The sequence below is a fragment of the Triplophysa dalaica genome, chromosome 4, assembly GCF_015846415.1.
Source record: "Triplophysa dalaica isolate WHDGS20190420 chromosome 4, ASM1584641v1, whole genome shotgun sequence".
NCBI lineage: Eukaryota > Metazoa > Chordata > Actinopteri > Cypriniformes > Nemacheilidae > Triplophysa > Triplophysa dalaica.
The window spans coordinates 9,664,989-9,681,815 of NC_079545.1; the positions used below are offsets into that span (position 1 = coordinate 9,664,989).

General features: G+C 38.2%; 1 protein-coding gene across 1 annotated transcript in view; it reads left to right on the forward strand.

Annotated features, from left to right (window-relative positions):
* Positions 1 to 16,827, forward strand: part of glra4b (glycine receptor, alpha 4b) — a 35,435-nt gene that overhangs the window by 3,551 nt on the left and 15,057 nt on the right. The window contains exons 3-4 of the mRNA XM_056746344.1: positions 358 to 425; positions 1,517 to 1,740. Of these exons, the coding sequence (XP_056602322.1) occupies positions 358 to 425; positions 1,517 to 1,740 (292 nt within the window). The remainder of the gene's footprint in view (positions 1 to 357; positions 426 to 1,516; positions 1,741 to 16,827) is intronic.

A 16,827-nucleotide genomic window follows, 5' to 3' on the forward strand; every position in this document is an offset into this window, starting at 1 on the left:
AGTTCTGACTGAACTGTTTATCATACTATGGCCTGGTTTCAATGACACGGCTTAGTTTAAACCAAGATTATGCTTTAGTTGAATAAAGAAATTTATGTCGCTTTTATAAAAATGCCTTAGAAGAATACATCTGGTGTGCATCTTGAGACAAAACAATCGCACAGAAATATTTTAAAAGATTTCTGGGCAAGTTATATTCAGTTAATACATCACACATTAATTTCAGTCTGGGACTAGCCTTAAGCCTTGTCTGTGAAACTGGTCCTATGTATAGTTAAGTATAATGTATATTTTGCATTCAAGAAAAAAGAAAGATTTTCTATTCTTGTTTGTAATTTTTGTCCCTCATATTTTCAGGTCCTCCAGTTAATGTTACGTGCAACATTTTTATCAACAGCTTCGGCTCCATCACAGAGACCACCATGGTACACACAAATCAAATACACATAACTCTCTCGGAGCACCATCAAACTAGAATGCTTTGAATGACACACATATACTGGTCAATCTCGTGCTCTTAATTTTTTTAATCAGAAGGTGAATGTTTCAATATTTGAAATAATTTATGTGGACAAAAAACATTATTGTGTCATTCTTTCTAGAAACTGTTTAAAAAGCGTCCCAAACTGAGACATCAACAAGCTGGCTTACAAAATGCCAAGAGAATGATTTTTCAAATTCTAGTCAAGGGGTGACTACTTTGAAGGTGCTAAATTAAAATGTAGAGTTCATTTATTTTGAATGCTTCTAGTCATAACATAATAACCTGTGGTATAATTGTATTATTCCATGGTTTTAATGAGCTACTATTACTCTAAAATGTGGAAAAATATATAAATAAAGAGTGAGTGATCCCAAACTTTTGATTTGTCGTATATATGTCATCATCACAAATATACTAATAAGAAATTTGCTCATAAACACTATAAAACACTCAGGAACACTATTTAGGAATCTTATAATCTCTAAATTCATTAATATTCCAAACTAAGTGACCACTTCAAATTTTTATTAAATCAGCATGTATTGTGACCACTCCATTCCAGTCCAATGAGACCTCAGGAGTAACATGAAGTGACCCAACAACAACAAGACACTTGAAAACTTTGATAAAAATCGAGGTTATTGAATAAACAAATGAAATTCGAAATACATGTACAAATATTACTGTTGTTTTGCTTAACTATGAATATGAACTTGAGGTCTGTAAAAATAAAAGATAGATTCTTTTCTGTTATTTTGACCTGTTACTCCAGTTTTCCTTTTGTGCAAATAAATACAAACAATAACAATCTTTTTATTTGAAATTTGAAATAAATAATTCACAGAATGAAACGAAAATAATAATTTTACCTAAATACTGAAACAAATATAGGAATGGTCTCTCCTATCTCACACTTATTCTTCACCTGCCAATATGAAAATATACTCATACTCAAGAAGCGGTGTTCACTTTTACTCATCGATGTATTTAAATCTGTAATCATTATCTTATGATTTTTTTCCTACTTGGCAGGACTACCGGCTTAATGTTTTTCTACGGCAGCAGTGGAATGACCCTCGGCTGGCATATAAAGAATATCCAGATGACTCCCTGGATCTAGACCCATCCATGCTGGACTCCATCTGGAAACCAGACCTGTTCTTCGCCAATGAGAAAGGAGCCAACTTTCATGAGGTCACCACAGACAACAAACTGCTGAGGATTTTCCAGAATGGAAATGTGCTGTACAGCATCAGGTGCAATATCGCCCCCCAGAGGTTCATGAAATATTCAAAACTGTTAAACGAAAGATAATGAGAAATGCGCTGAACCATCAAATATGATCAAACTGCTTTTGTAAATGTATGGAAAGATCCAGCATAGCATCATCTATCTTTCAGCATCTGGATTTACATTCACATTACTCCATATTACTCAAAATTGCCATCCTGCGCTGGCAATCCAACCCCCCGTTGTAAAGCAGACCTTAGGGGACTCAAGCCATTCTCATTCAACCCATTCTCACTCAACCTGATGTTATTTTGCTCTCGTGAAGTCTCCAACACAGGACACCCAGATGCTTTTAAGCAATCCAGATGGGACCTGCATCCACAATGCTCAGCTCAGAAGGCTGATAATTTATCCTTTAGGCCACTGATTTCCAACCAGGTGTATTTAAGAAAGTTCCAGGGTATGCTTGGAAAGATTTTGCTTTTGCTTTGATAAATCTGGAACTTTTTTATCTGGGCCCTGGGACCGTCAGCCAATTCAGGGACCCATCCATCTTCCAAACCCGCTTATCCTTTACAGGGTTGCATCCTGGGCCTCCAATCCAGCGACCCCCAATTTAATATATTTAGGGTTCGAGCCCGAAGGGCTAGAAACCTATTGTATTTGTTAGTTTTATTAGGGTTCGAGCCCGAAGGGCTAGAAACCTATTGTATTTGTTGGTTTTATTATTAGGGTTCGAGCCCGAAGGGCTAGAAACCTATTGTATTTGTTGGTTTTATTATTAGGGTTCGAGCCCGAAGGGCTAGAAACCTATTGTATTTGTTGGTTTTATTATTATTATTATACTTCTTCCCTAGAACTGATACTGCAGCCCAAACCGTAAGGCCGACAGGGCTGAGACTTGGTCAGATGGTTGTAGTCCTTGTCGCTACTCAGATACACGGAGCCAGCCAAATCGACCCATAGGTGGCGCTACAGCGATAAAAAACGCGTTTACGCATGTTACTCCTAAACCGTTTGTTGCACACCCAAGTATTTTATATCAGAGTAATCACTGGCTCAAAACTTAAAAAATGTATATCTCCGAATTCATTTCCGGTATGCAAATTTTTTCGCTAATTAGCATTTTATGAAAAAAATAAAAAATGAACTAGTCCCTGGATTTTTGCCCTATTGGAACCAAACCAACGCTGATGAGTTCTGTGGAGTGTGAATATGAATAATTATTAAAAAAAAGTTGAAATTTTCATCCCCCATCGCTAGAGGGCGCAAAAATGTCCAAAACGGAAGTAACATATTGAACTAAAATGGCCATAACTCCTGAACTGTTTGAGATATCTTCATGGGGCTTGGAACATATGTGTAGACCCTCAATCCGGGGTCACAGTAAAAAGAATCCTGCGTTTGGCCACTAGGTGGCGCTATAATTTGGATGAGCTACAAAATGGCCATAACTACGCAACAGTTTGCCCGATTGACTTATTATTTGGTATGGTGTGTCTTTGTCTCATTCTACATGAATATCTAAAAGGACATTGGCGTATCTTAAAAAACATGGCCGCCATTGGCCAATGAAGTTTGAGCACTTATTAGACCGGGTTAACGGAGGCCGAACAAAACAACGCTCGCTGGGCTTATTCGTCTCATGGTCTTTAAGGTCTGTAAGAAATGTGAACTCATTCGGCCACCGGGGGGCGAAATAACGCTTTAGGAGTGCTTAAACAATTGTGTATCACGTGACATTTGACATATACAGAAACTATTGGTATCATAGGATAGTACTCTTCTATCTGAGCAACTTTGCCTCTGGAACAACTTCTGTCAATCGAATAGTTTGTGAGTTATCGCTGATGAGGTCAAAAACCTACCTTCGCAAACTAGTCGTTGGATTTTCGACCGATCGGAACCAAAACAATGCAGATGACTTCTGTGGGAAGTGTTTGTAAATAATTATTGAAAAAAAGTAGAAATTTCCTTTCACGGTCGCTTAGGGGCGCCAAAATAAAAGAATGGGTGGAGCCTATCACATTTAAATGGCCATAAATCCAGAACGGCTTAACATATCATCATATGCCTCGGGAAATATATGTAGATCATCACTCCGAGGTCCCATACAAAATAACATGGCGTTTGGACACTAGGTGGTGCTATAACAGTAAAAATGGCTAAATGTACATGTCTTTTGGTGGCCTAGACAACTCTGTGTCACGTGACATTTGACTAATACAAAAACTATTCATATCAAACGATAGATCTCCTTATTCATAACAACTTTGCCTCTTGAACCATTGATGTCTATCAAATTGTTTGTGACTTATTGGTTATGATGTAAAAAACCTACTTTTGCTAACTTGTTCAAGGATTTTCAAGCAATTTCAAAATTTCCACCACAGTACATTTCTTTGGACTCTCTAGGTCAATAATCATCAAAAATATGTTGAGTATTTTTTAGTTTTGTGACCATAACAGGGTGCTTTATTATATTAGCGTGAAACGAGTATGTTATAGGTCGCTACTCCTTAAGAAATAATCCAACTGACTTGCCATTAAGTACTATTATACATATTATGACACAAAACAAGCATGCAACATGTGATTCTTATCGGAAGAGGCATGCCTTCACAACAGTCAAAAAGGTGAAATATCATACATTTAAAATTACTATTTTAAACTTGTCTTTAATAAATACATCATTTGCTAGTCAAATTGCTAATCAGCCAGTCACATAGCATAAACTCAATCCATTTTGGCTTCTAGACGTGGTAAACACTTGCTGAAGTTCAAACCGAGCATCAAAATGGAGAAACAATTGGATATATGGTATGGGATATATTAGATAACACATACCACCTGAGGATTGTTGCCAACCATGTCCATGTTTTGATGGCTACTTCCAGCAGTAAAAAAAATCGACCATGTCAGAAAGCTCAAATGATCTCAAACTGGTTTCTTGAACATGACAATGAGCTCACTGTACTCCAATGGCCTTCAGAGTCACCAGACTCAACCAAATAAGCATCACTTAAATGGCAAGGTCTTCTGGAATATTGTTGCAGACCATGAATGTGAATCAATTATCTATTTAAATTGGTCGTATTTTTTTTATCAATTCTTCAGAACACAAAATAAGCTATTTTGAAGAATGTGCATTGTATTAAAAAAAAGACCTATATATGTGCAATAGAATGTTTTGGAGACACAGGAGTTGCTTTGTTTTGCTAATGGCTTCATTCTTTATCAATTGACAGCTGCCAAGCCACGCCCTTAGCAACCAAACAGATTATTTTTTGCAATCGTCTAGCCAGACCTACATCTCTGCAGTAGAATATTATAAAGACACGGGGCTTGGTTCGTTTGACTTGTGGTTTGATGTGTTATTAATTGACAGGTATTAATTGACACCCATGGCAACCGAACAGGTTAGCTTAGCAACCGTTTAGCAAGATCTCTATCTCTGCAACAAATCATCATAGAGACATGAGAAATGGTTTATTGCACTCGTCCCTTAGGTATTATCGGTTTACGCCCGTTTTTGCATACGAGTGTACGCATGCATGGTCTGTATTAAAAGTTACCAACCGTTTCTGTCATATTTCTTGGTGTGGAAGAGTGTCATTCGTTGTGGATTTGTTACGGTGCCATTCCTGAGCCTAGTTGACAATGGCAAGGCCAATAGAGGCCTTAGACTGCTCGAACCCGCTAAATGCTGCTTGCAGCTTTAATTATTATTATACTTCTTCCCTAGAACTGATACTGCAGCCCAAACCGTAAGGCCGACAGGGCTGAGACTTGGTCAGATGGTTGTAGTCCTTGTCGCTACTCAGATACACGGAACCAGCCAAATCGGCCCATAGGTGGCGCTACAGCGATGCCGAACGCGTTAACGCTTGTTACTCCTAAACCGTTTGTCGCACACCCATGTGTCTTATATCAGTGTAATCACTGGCTCAAAACTTAAAAAACGTATATCTCTGATTTCATTTCCGGTATGAAAATTTTTTCGCTAATTAGCATTTTATGAAAAAAATTAAAAATGAACTAGTCCCTGGATTTTTGCCCTATTGGAACCAAACCAACGCTGATGAGTTCTGTGGAGTGTGAATATGAATAATTATTAAAAAAAAGTTGAAATTTTCATCCCCCATCGCTAGAGGGCGCAAAAATGTCCAAAACGGAAGTAACATATTGAACTAAAATGGCCATAACTCCTTAACTGTTTGAGATATCTTCATGGGGCTTTTAACATATGTGTACACCCTCAATCCGGGGTCACAATAAAAAAAAAAGCGGCGTTTGGCCACTAGGTGGCGCTATAATTTGAATGAGCTAGAAAATGGCTATAACTACGCAACAGTTTGCCCGATTGACTTATTATTTGGTATGGTGTGTCTTTGTCTCATTCTACATGAATATCTAAAAGGAAATTGGCGTATCCTAAAAAACATGGCCGCCATTGGCCAATGAAGTTTGAGCACTTATTAGACCGGGTTAACGGAGGCCGAACAAAACGACGCTCGCTGGGCTTATTCGTCTCATGGTCTTTAAGGTCTGTAAGAAATGTGAACTCATTCGGCCACCGGGGGGCGAAATAACGCTTTAGGAGTGCTTTAACAATTGTGTATCACGTGACATTTGACATATACAGAAACTATTGGTATCATATGATAGTACTCTTCATTCTGAGCAACTTTGCCTCTGGAACAACTTCTGTCAATCGAACAGTTTGTGAATAATCGCTGAAGGTCAAAAACCTACCTTCGCAAACTAGTCGTTGGATTTTCGAACGATCGGAACCACAACAATGCAGATGACTTCTGTGGGAAGTGTTTGTAAATACTTAGTGAAAAAAAGTAGAAATTTCCTTTCACGGTTGCTTAGGGGCGCCAAAATAAAAGAATGGGTGGAGCCTATCACATTTAAATGGCCTTAAATCCAGAACAGCTAAACATATCATCATATGCCTCGGGAAATATATGTAGACCATCACTCCGAGGTCACATACAAAATAACGTGGCGTTTGGACACTAGGTGGCGCTATAATATTAAAAATGGCTAAATGTACATGTCTTTTGGTGGCCTAGACAACGGTGTGTCACGTGACATTTGACTAATAAACAAACTATTGATATCAAACGATAGATCTCCTCATTCATAACAACTTTGCCTCTTGAACCATTGATGTCTATCAAATGGTTTGTGAGTTATTGGTGATGATGTAAAAAAACTACTTTTGCAAACTTGTTCAAGGATTTTCAAGCAATTTCAAAATTTCCACCACAGTACATTTCTCTGGACTCTCTAGGTCAATAATCATCAAAATCATGTTGAGTTTTTTTTGTTTTGTGACCATAACAGGGTCCTTTATTATATTAGCGTGAAACGAGTACGGTGAAGGTCGCTACTCCTTAATAATTAATCCAACTGACTTGCCATTAAGTACTATTATACATATTATGACAAAAAACAAGCATGCAACATGTGATTCTTATCGGAAGAGGCATGCCTTCACAACAGTCAAAAAGGTGAAATATCATACATTTAAAATTACTATTTTAAACTTGTCTTTAATAAATACATCATTTGCTAATCAAATTGCTAATCAGCCAGTCACATAGCATAAACTCAATCCATTTTGGCTTCTAGACGTGGTAAACACACTTGCTGAAGTTCAAACCGAGCATCAAAATGGAGAAACAGTTGGATATATGGTATGGGATATATTAGATAACACATACCACCTGAGGATTGTTGCCAACCAAGTCCATGTTTTGATGGCTACTTCCAGCAGTAAAAAATGGACCATGTCAGAAAGCTCAAATGATCTCAAACTGGTTTCTTGAACATGACAATGAGCTCACTGTACTCCAATGGCCTTCAGAGTCACCAGACTCAACCAAATAAGCATCAGTTAAATGGCAAGGTCTTCTGGAATATTGTTGCAGACCATGAATGTGAATCAATTATCTATTTAAATTGGTCTTATTGTTTTTAATCAATTTTTCAGAACACAAAATGAGCTATTTTGAAGAATGTGCATTGTATTAACAAAAAAGACCTATATATGTGCATGGAATGTTTTAGAGACACAGGAGTTGCTTTGTTTTGCTAATGGCTTCGTTCTTTATCAATTGACAGCTGCCAAGCCACACCCTTAGCAACCAAACAGATTATTTTTTGCAACCGTCTAGCCAGACCTACATCTCTGCAGTAGAATATTATAGAGACAAGGGGCTTGGTTCGTTTGACTTGTGGTTTGATGTGTTATTAATTGACAGGTGCTATTCCACACCCATGGCAACCGAACAGGTTAGCTTAGCAACCGTTTAGCAAGATCTCTATCTCTGCAACAAATCATCATAGAGACATGAGAATTGGTTTATTGCATTCGTCCCTTAGGTATTATCGGTTTACGCCCGTTTTTGCATACGAGTGTACGCATGCATGGTCTGTATTAAAAGTTACCAACCATTTCTGTCATATTTCTTGGTGTGGAAGAGTGTCATTCATTGTGGATTTGTTACGGTGCCATTCCTGAGCCTAGTTGACAATGGCAAGGCCAATAGAGGCCTTAGACTGCTCGAACCCGCTAAATGCTGCTTGCAGCTTTAATTAGGGTTCGAGCCCGAAGGGCTAGAAACCTATTGTATTTGTTGGTTTTATTATTCTTCTTCTTATTATTATTCTGCCATAAAACTGATACTGCAGCCCAAACCGTAAGGCCGACAGAGCTGAGACTTGGTCAGATGGTAGTAGTCCTTGTCGCTACTCAGATACACGGAGCCAGCCATATCGACCCATAGGTGGCGCTATAGCAATACCAAACGCGTTTGCACTTGTTTCTCCGAAACCGTTTGTCGCACACCCAAGTGTCTTATATCAGTGTAATCACTGGCTCAAAACTTAAAAAACGTATATCTCCGATTTCATTTCCGCCATTATAGATTTTTCGCTAATTAGCATTTTATGAAAAAAAAAAAAAATGAACTAGTCCCTGGATTTTTGCCCTATTGGAACCAAACCAACGCTGATGCGTTCTGTGGAGTGTGAATATGAATAATTATTAAAAAAAAGTTCAATTTTCAATTCACGGTCGCTAGGTGGCGCTAAAACATCCAAACCGGAAGTAACATATTTAGCTAAAATGGCCATAACTCCTGAACTGTTTGAGATATCTTCATGGGGCTTGGAACACATGTGTAGACCCTCAGTCCGGGGTCACAATAAAAAAACAGTGGCGTTTGGCCACTAGATGGCGCTATAATTTGAATGAGCTAGAAAATGGCTATAACTACGCAACAGTTTGCCCGATTGACTTATTATTTGGTATGGTGTGTCTTTGTCTCATTCTACATAAATATCTAAATGGACATTGGCGTATATCAAAAAAACATGGCCGCCATTGGTCGATGAAGTTTGAGCACTCATTACGCCGGGTTAACGGAGGCCGATCAAAACGCCACTCACTGGGCTTATTTGTCTCATGGTCCTGACGGTGTGTAAGAAACATGAACTTATTCGGCCACCGGGGGGCGTAATAGCGCTTTTGGAGTGCATGCACAACTGTGTATCACGTGATATTTGACATTTACCCAAACTATGGTTATAATATGATAGTACTCTTCATTCTGAGCAACTTTGCCTCTGGAACAACTTCTATCGATCAAACGGTTCGTGAGTTATCGCTGATGATGTCAAAAACCTACTTTCGCGAACTAGTTCCTGGTTTTTCAACCGATCGGAACCAAACCAATGCAGATGACTTCTGTGGAGTGTGAATGTAAATAATCATTGAAAAAAAGTTGAAATTTTTCTTTCACCGCTGCTTAGGGACGCCAAAACTTAAAATGGTCTGAGCCTATCACATTAAAATGGCGATAAATCCAGAACGGCTTAACATATCATCATGGGGCTCAGATGATATGTGTAGACCATCACTCCAAGGTCACATACAAAGGAAGGTGGCGTTTGGATACTAGGTGGCGCTAAAACATTAAAAAAGGCAAAATGTACATGTATTTTGGTGGCCTGGACAACTTTGTGTCATGTGACATTTGACTAATACACAAACTATTGATATCAAACGATAGATCTCCTCATTCATAACAACTTTGCCTCTTGAACCATTGATGTCTATCAAATGGTTTGTGAGTTATTGGTGATGATGTATAAAACCTACTTTTGCAAACTTGTTCAAGGATTTTCAAGCAATTACAAAATTTCCACCACAGTACATTTCTCTGGACTCTCTAGGTCAATAATCATCAAAAACATGTTGAGTTTTTTTTTTTTGTGACCATAACAGGGTCCTTTATTATATTAGCGTGAAACGAGTGTGGTGAAGGTCACCACTCCTTAATAATTAATCCAACTGACTTGCCATTAAGTACTATTATACATATTATGACACAAAACAAGCATGCAACATGTGATTCTTATCGGAAGAGGCATGCCTTCACAACAGTCAAAAAGGTGAAACATCATACATTTAAAATTACTATTTTAAACTTGTCTTTAATAAATACATCATTTGCTAGTCAAATTGCTAATCAGCCAGTCACATAGCATGAACTCAATCCATTTTGGCTTCTAGACGTGGTAAACACACTTGCTGAAGTTCAAACCGAGCATCAAAATGGAGAAACAATTGGATATATGGTATGGGATATATTAGATAACACATACCACCTGAGGATTGTTGCCAACCATGTCCATGTTTTGATGGCTACTTCCAGCAGTAAAAAAAATCGACCATGTCAGAAAGCTCAAATGATCTCAAACTGGTTTCTTGAACATGACAATGAGCTCACTGTACTCCAATGGCCTTCAGAGTCACCAGACTCAACCAAATAAGCATCACTTAAATGGCAAGGTCTTCTGGAATATTGTTGCAGACCATGAATGTGAATCAATTATCTATTTAAATTGGTCTTATTTTTTTTTATCAATTCTTCAGAACACAAAATAAGCTATTTTGAAGAATGTGCATTGTATTAAAAAAAAGACCTATATATGTGCAATAGAATGTTTTAGAGACACAGGAGTTGCTTTGTTTTGCTAATGGCTTCATTCTTTATCAATTGACAGCTGCCAAGCCACGCCCTTAGCAACCAAACAGATTATTTTTTGCAATCGTCTAGCCAGACCTACATCTCTGCAGTAGAATATTATAAAGACACGGGGCTTGGTTAGTTTGACTTGTGGTTTGATGTGTTATTAATTGACAGGTATTAATTGACACCCATGGCAACCGAACAGGTTAGCTTAGCAACCGTTTAGCAAGATCTCTATCTCTGCAACAAATCATCATAGAGACATGAGAAATGGTTTATTGCACTCGTCCCTTAGGTATTATCGGTTTACGCCCGTTTTTGCATACGAGTGTACGCATGCATGGTCTGTATTAAAAGTTACCAACCGTTTCTGTCATATTTCTTGGTGTGGAAGAGTGTCATTCATTGTGGATTTGTTACGGTGCCATTCCTGAGCGTAGTTGACAATGGCAAGGCCAATAGAGGCCTTAGACTGCTCGAACCCGCTAAATGCTGCTTGCAGCTTTAATTCTTCTTATTATTATTCTGCCATAAAACTGATACTGCAGCCCAAACCGTAAGGCCGACAGAGCTGAGACTTGGTCAGATGGTAGTAGTCCTTGTCGCTACTCAGATACACGGAGCCAGCCATATCGACCCATAGGTGGCGCTATAGCAATACCAAACGCGTTTGCGCTTGTTACTCCGAAACCGTTTGTCGCACACCCAAGTGTCTTATATCAGTGTAATCACTGGCTCAAAACTTAAAAAACGTATATCTCCGATTTCATTTCCGCCATTATAGATTTTTCGCTAATTAGCATTTTATGAAAAAAAAAAAAAATGAACTAGTCCCTGGATTTTTGCCCTATTGGAACCAAACCAACGCTGATGAGTTCTGTGGAGTGTGAATATGAATAATTATTAAAAAAAAGTTCAATTTTCAATTCACGGTCGCTAGGTGGCGCTAAAACATCCAAACCGGAAGTAACATATTTAGCTAAAATGGCCATAACTCCTGAACTGTTTGAGATATCTTCATGGGGCTTTGAACACATGTGTAGACCCTCAGTCCGGGGTCACAATAAAAAAACAGTGGCGTTTGGCCACTAGATGGCGCTATAATTTGAATGAGCTAGAAAATGTCTATAACTACGCAACAGTTTGCCCGATTGACTTATTATTTGGTATGGTGTGTCTTTGTCTCATTCTACATAAATATCTAAATGGACATTGGCGTTTATCAAAAAACATGGCCGCCATTGGTCGATGAAGTTTGAGCACTCATTACGCCGGGTTAACGGAGGCCGATCAAATCGCCACTCACTGGGCTTATTTGTCTCATGGTCCTGACGGTGTGTAAGAAACATGAACTTATTCGGCCACCGGGGGGCGTAATAGCGCTTTTGGAGTGCATGCACAACTGTGTATCACGTGATATTTGACATTTACCCAAACTATGGTTATAATATGATAGTACTCTTCATTCTGAGCAACTTTGCCTCTGGAACAACTTCTATTGATCAAACGGTTCGTGAGTTATCGCTGATGATGTCAAAAACCTACTTTCGCGAACTAGTTCCTGGTTTTTCAACCGATCGGAACCAAACCAATGCAGATGACTTCTGTGGAGTGTGAATGTAAATAATCATTGAAAAAAAGTTGCAATTTTTCTTTCACCGCTGCTTAGGGACGCCAAAACTTAAAATGGTCTGAGCCTATCACATTAAAATGGCCATAAATCCAGAACGGCTTAACATATCATCATGGGGCTCAGATGATATGTGTAGACCATCACTCCAAGGTCACATACAAAGGAAGGTGGCGTTTGGATACTAGGTGGCGCTAAAACATTAAAAAAGGCAAAATGTACATGTATTTTGGTGGCCTGGACAACTTTGTGTCATGTGACATTTGACTAATACACAAACTATTGATATCAAACGATAGATCTCCTCATTCATAACAACTTTGCCTCTTGAACCATTGATGTCTATCAAATGGTTTGTGAGTTATTGGTGATGATGTATAAAACCTACTTTTGCAAACTTGTTCAAAGATTTTCAAGCAATTACAAAATTTCCACCACAGTACATTTCTCTGGACTCTCTAGGTCAATAATCATCAAAAACATGTTGAGTTTTTTTAGTTTTGTGACCATAACAGTGTCCTTTTTGATATTAGCGTGAATCGAGTACGGTGAAGGTCGCTAGTCCTTAATAAATGATCCAACTGACTTGCCATTTAGTACTATTATACATATTATGATACTTAACAATCATGCAAAATGTGATGCTCATAGGAATAGGCTTTCCTTCATAAGAGTCAAAAAGGTGAAATATCATTCATTTCAATGGCTTTCTTATAGAGTCACCAGATCACAATGCATGTAGCTTTGCTTAAGGAACGATAAATGTGTGCAGGATAAAGGTGTGTAGTGTGCATGTGTGTATGTTTCTGGGTATCATTTCCCTCTTTATCATAAGAGTGTGAATGCACTGTATAGTTCTGTGTGTCTTGTGTGATCGAGACTGTGCATGTGTGTGTAATGAAATATGTCTCACAGGAAGACAGTGTTAGAGATATAATGTATTACAGATTAAAAGTTGCTCCATATTTACACATCTATAAATATAGCACATGTCTGGCTGGTTTTAAGATGCTGTGTTGATATATATATATATACAACACACCTTTATTAGATAAAACCAGTTTAATTGCATGTAAACCCAAATTGCTACTCAGCCAGTCACATGGCAGCAACTCAATGCATTTAGGCATTTAGACATGGTAAACATGACTTCCTGAAGTTCAAACCAAACATCAAAATTGAGAAGAAATGGGATATATCATGTGAGGTGTGTCTACCAAAGAAACATAATTTAAATGGCACGTCCTTCTAAAATATTATTGCAGACAATGTCAATGTCCTACTGACCACAATGTATTCATGAATATGAATCAATGTAACCATTTAAAATTGTCCTAAATTTTAAATTCAATTTTAATTCTTCAAAACACAAAAGAGGCTATGTTGAAAAATATGCATTAAATTAACAAAAAAGACCAATATCTCTGCAATCGAATGTCATAGAGACAAAGAAGTTGCTTCGTTCTACTCATGGAAAAGTGTATTATAATATGACAGGTGACAAGCTATGCCCATAGCAACTAAACAGATTAGCTCTACAATCAGTTACACAGACGTGTATCTCTGCAGTTGAATATTGTAGAGACACAGGGGTTCGGTTAATTTCACTTGTGACTTAATGTAATATCAATTGGCAGGTGCCATACCACACCCATAGCAACTAAACTGTTAACTTAGCAACCATTAAGCTAGACCTCCATCTCTGCAATAGAGCATCGCAGAGTCACTGGAGTTGTTTCGCCACTTGTGGTTTGATGTGTTATTAATTGGCAGGTGCCATTCCACGCCAATAGCAACCAAACGGATTAGCTTAGCAACCTTTTAGCAAGATCTATATCTCTGCAACTGTATTAAATGTTTCTGACATTTTACTTGGTGCGCTAGAGTGTCGTCCGTCCTTGATCTGTTATGGTGCGATTCTTGAAACTGATCGGCGATGGCAGACGTACCTTAGATGCCTTAAATCGCTCGAACCCGCTAAATGCTGCTTGCAGCTTTAATTAGGGTTCGAGCCCGAAGGGCTAGAAACCTATTGTATTTGTTGGTTTTATTATTAGGGTTCGAGCCCGAAGGGCTAGAAACCTATTGTATTTGTTGGTTTTATTATTCTTCTTCTTATTATTATTCTGCCATAAAACTGATACTGCAGCCCAAACCGTAAGGCCGACAGAGCTGAGACTTGGTCAGATGGTAGTAGTCCTTGTCGCTACTCAGATACACGGAGCCAGCCATATCGACCCATAGGTGGCGCTATAGCAATACCAAACGCGTTTGCGCTTGTTACTCCGAAACCGTTTGTCGCACACCCAAGTGTCTTATATCAGTGTAATCACTGGCTCAAAACTTAAAAAACGTATATCTCCGATTTCATTTCCGCCATTATAGATTTTTCGCTAATTAGCATTTTATTAAAAAAAAAAAAAATGAACTAGTCCCTGGATTTTTGCCCTATTGGAACCAAACCAACGCTGATGAGTTCTGTGGAGTGTGAATATGAATAATTATTAAAAAAAAGTTCAATTTTCAATTCACGGTCGCTAGGTGGCGCTAAAACATCCAAACCGGAAGTAACATATTTAGCTAAAATGGCCATAACTCCTGAACTGTTTGAGATATCTTCATGGGGCTTTGAACACATGTGTAGACCCTCAGTCCGGGGTCACAATAAAAAAACAGTGGCGTTTGGCCACTAGATGGCGCTATAATTTGAATGAGCTAGAAAATGTCTATAACTACGCAACAGTTTGCCCGATTGACTTATTATTTGGTATGGTGTGTCTTTGTCTCATTCTACATAAATATCTAAATGGACATTGGCGTATATCAAAAAACATGGCCGCCATTGGTCGATGAAGTTTGAGCACTCATTACGCCGGGTTAACGGAGGCCGATCAAATCGCCACTCACTGGGCTTATTTGTCTCATGGTCCTGACGGTGTGTAAGAAACATGAACTTATTCGGCCACCGGGGGGCGTAATAGCGCTTTTGGAGTGCATGCACAACTGTGTATCACGTGATATTTGACATTTACCCAAACTATGGTTATAATATGATAGTACTCTTCATTCTGAGCAACTTTGCCTCTGGAACAACTTCTATTGATCAAACGGTTCGTGAGTTATCGCTGATGATGTCAAAAACCTACTTTCGCGAACTAGTTCCTGGTTTTTCAACCGATCGGAACCAAACCAATGCAGATGACTTCTGTGGATTGTGAATGTAAATAATCATTGAAAAAAAGTTGCAATTTTTCTTTCACCGCTGCTTAGGGACGCCAAAACTTAAAATGGTCTGAGCCTATCACATTAAAATGGCCATAAATCCAGAACGGCTTAACATATCATCATGGGGCTCAGATGATATGTGTAGACCATCACTCCAAGGTCACATACAAAGGAAGGTGGCGTTTGGATACTAGGTGGCGCTAAAACATTAAAAAAGGCAAAATGTACATGTATTTTGGTGGCCTGGACAACTTTGTGTCATGTGACATTTGACTAATACACAAACTATTGATATCAAACGATAGATCTCCTCATTCATAACAACTTTGCCTCTTGAACCATTGATGTCTATCAAATGGTTTGTGAGTTATTGGTGATGATGTATAAAACCTACTTTTGCAAACTTGTTCAAAGATTTTCAAGCAATTACAAAATTTCCACCACAGTACATTTCTCTGGACTCTCTAGGTCAATAATCATCAAAAACATGTTGAGTTTTTTTAGTTTTGTGACCATAACAGTGTCCTTTTTGATATTAGCGTGAATCGAGTACGGTGAAGGTCGCTACTCCTTAATAAATAATCCAACAGAATTGCCATTAAGTACTATTACACATATTATGACACAAAACAAGCACGCAACATGTAATTCTTATCGGAAGAGGCATGCCTTCACAACAGTCAAAAAGGTGAAATATCATACATTTAAATTACTATTTTAAACTTGTCTTTAATAAATACATCATTTGCTAATCAAATTGCTAATCAGCCAGTCACATAGCATAAACCCAATCCATTTTGGCATCCAGACGTGGTAAACACACTTGCTGAAGTTTAAACCGAGCATCAAAATGGAGAAACAATTGGATATATGGTATGGGATATATTAGATAACACATACCACCTGAGGATTGTTGCCAACCATGTCCATGTTTTGATGGCTACTTCCAGCAGTAAAAAATGGACCATGTCAGAAAGCTCAAATGATCTCAAACTGGTTTCTTGAACATGACAATGAGCTCACTGTACTCCAATGGCCTTCAGAGTCACCAGACTCAACCAAATAAGCATCAGTTAAATGGCAATGTCTTCTGGAATATTGTTGCAGACCATGAATGTGAATCAATTATCTATTTAAATTGGTCTTATTTTTTTTAATCAATTTTTCAGAACACAAAATGAGCTATTTTGAAGAATGTGCATTGTATT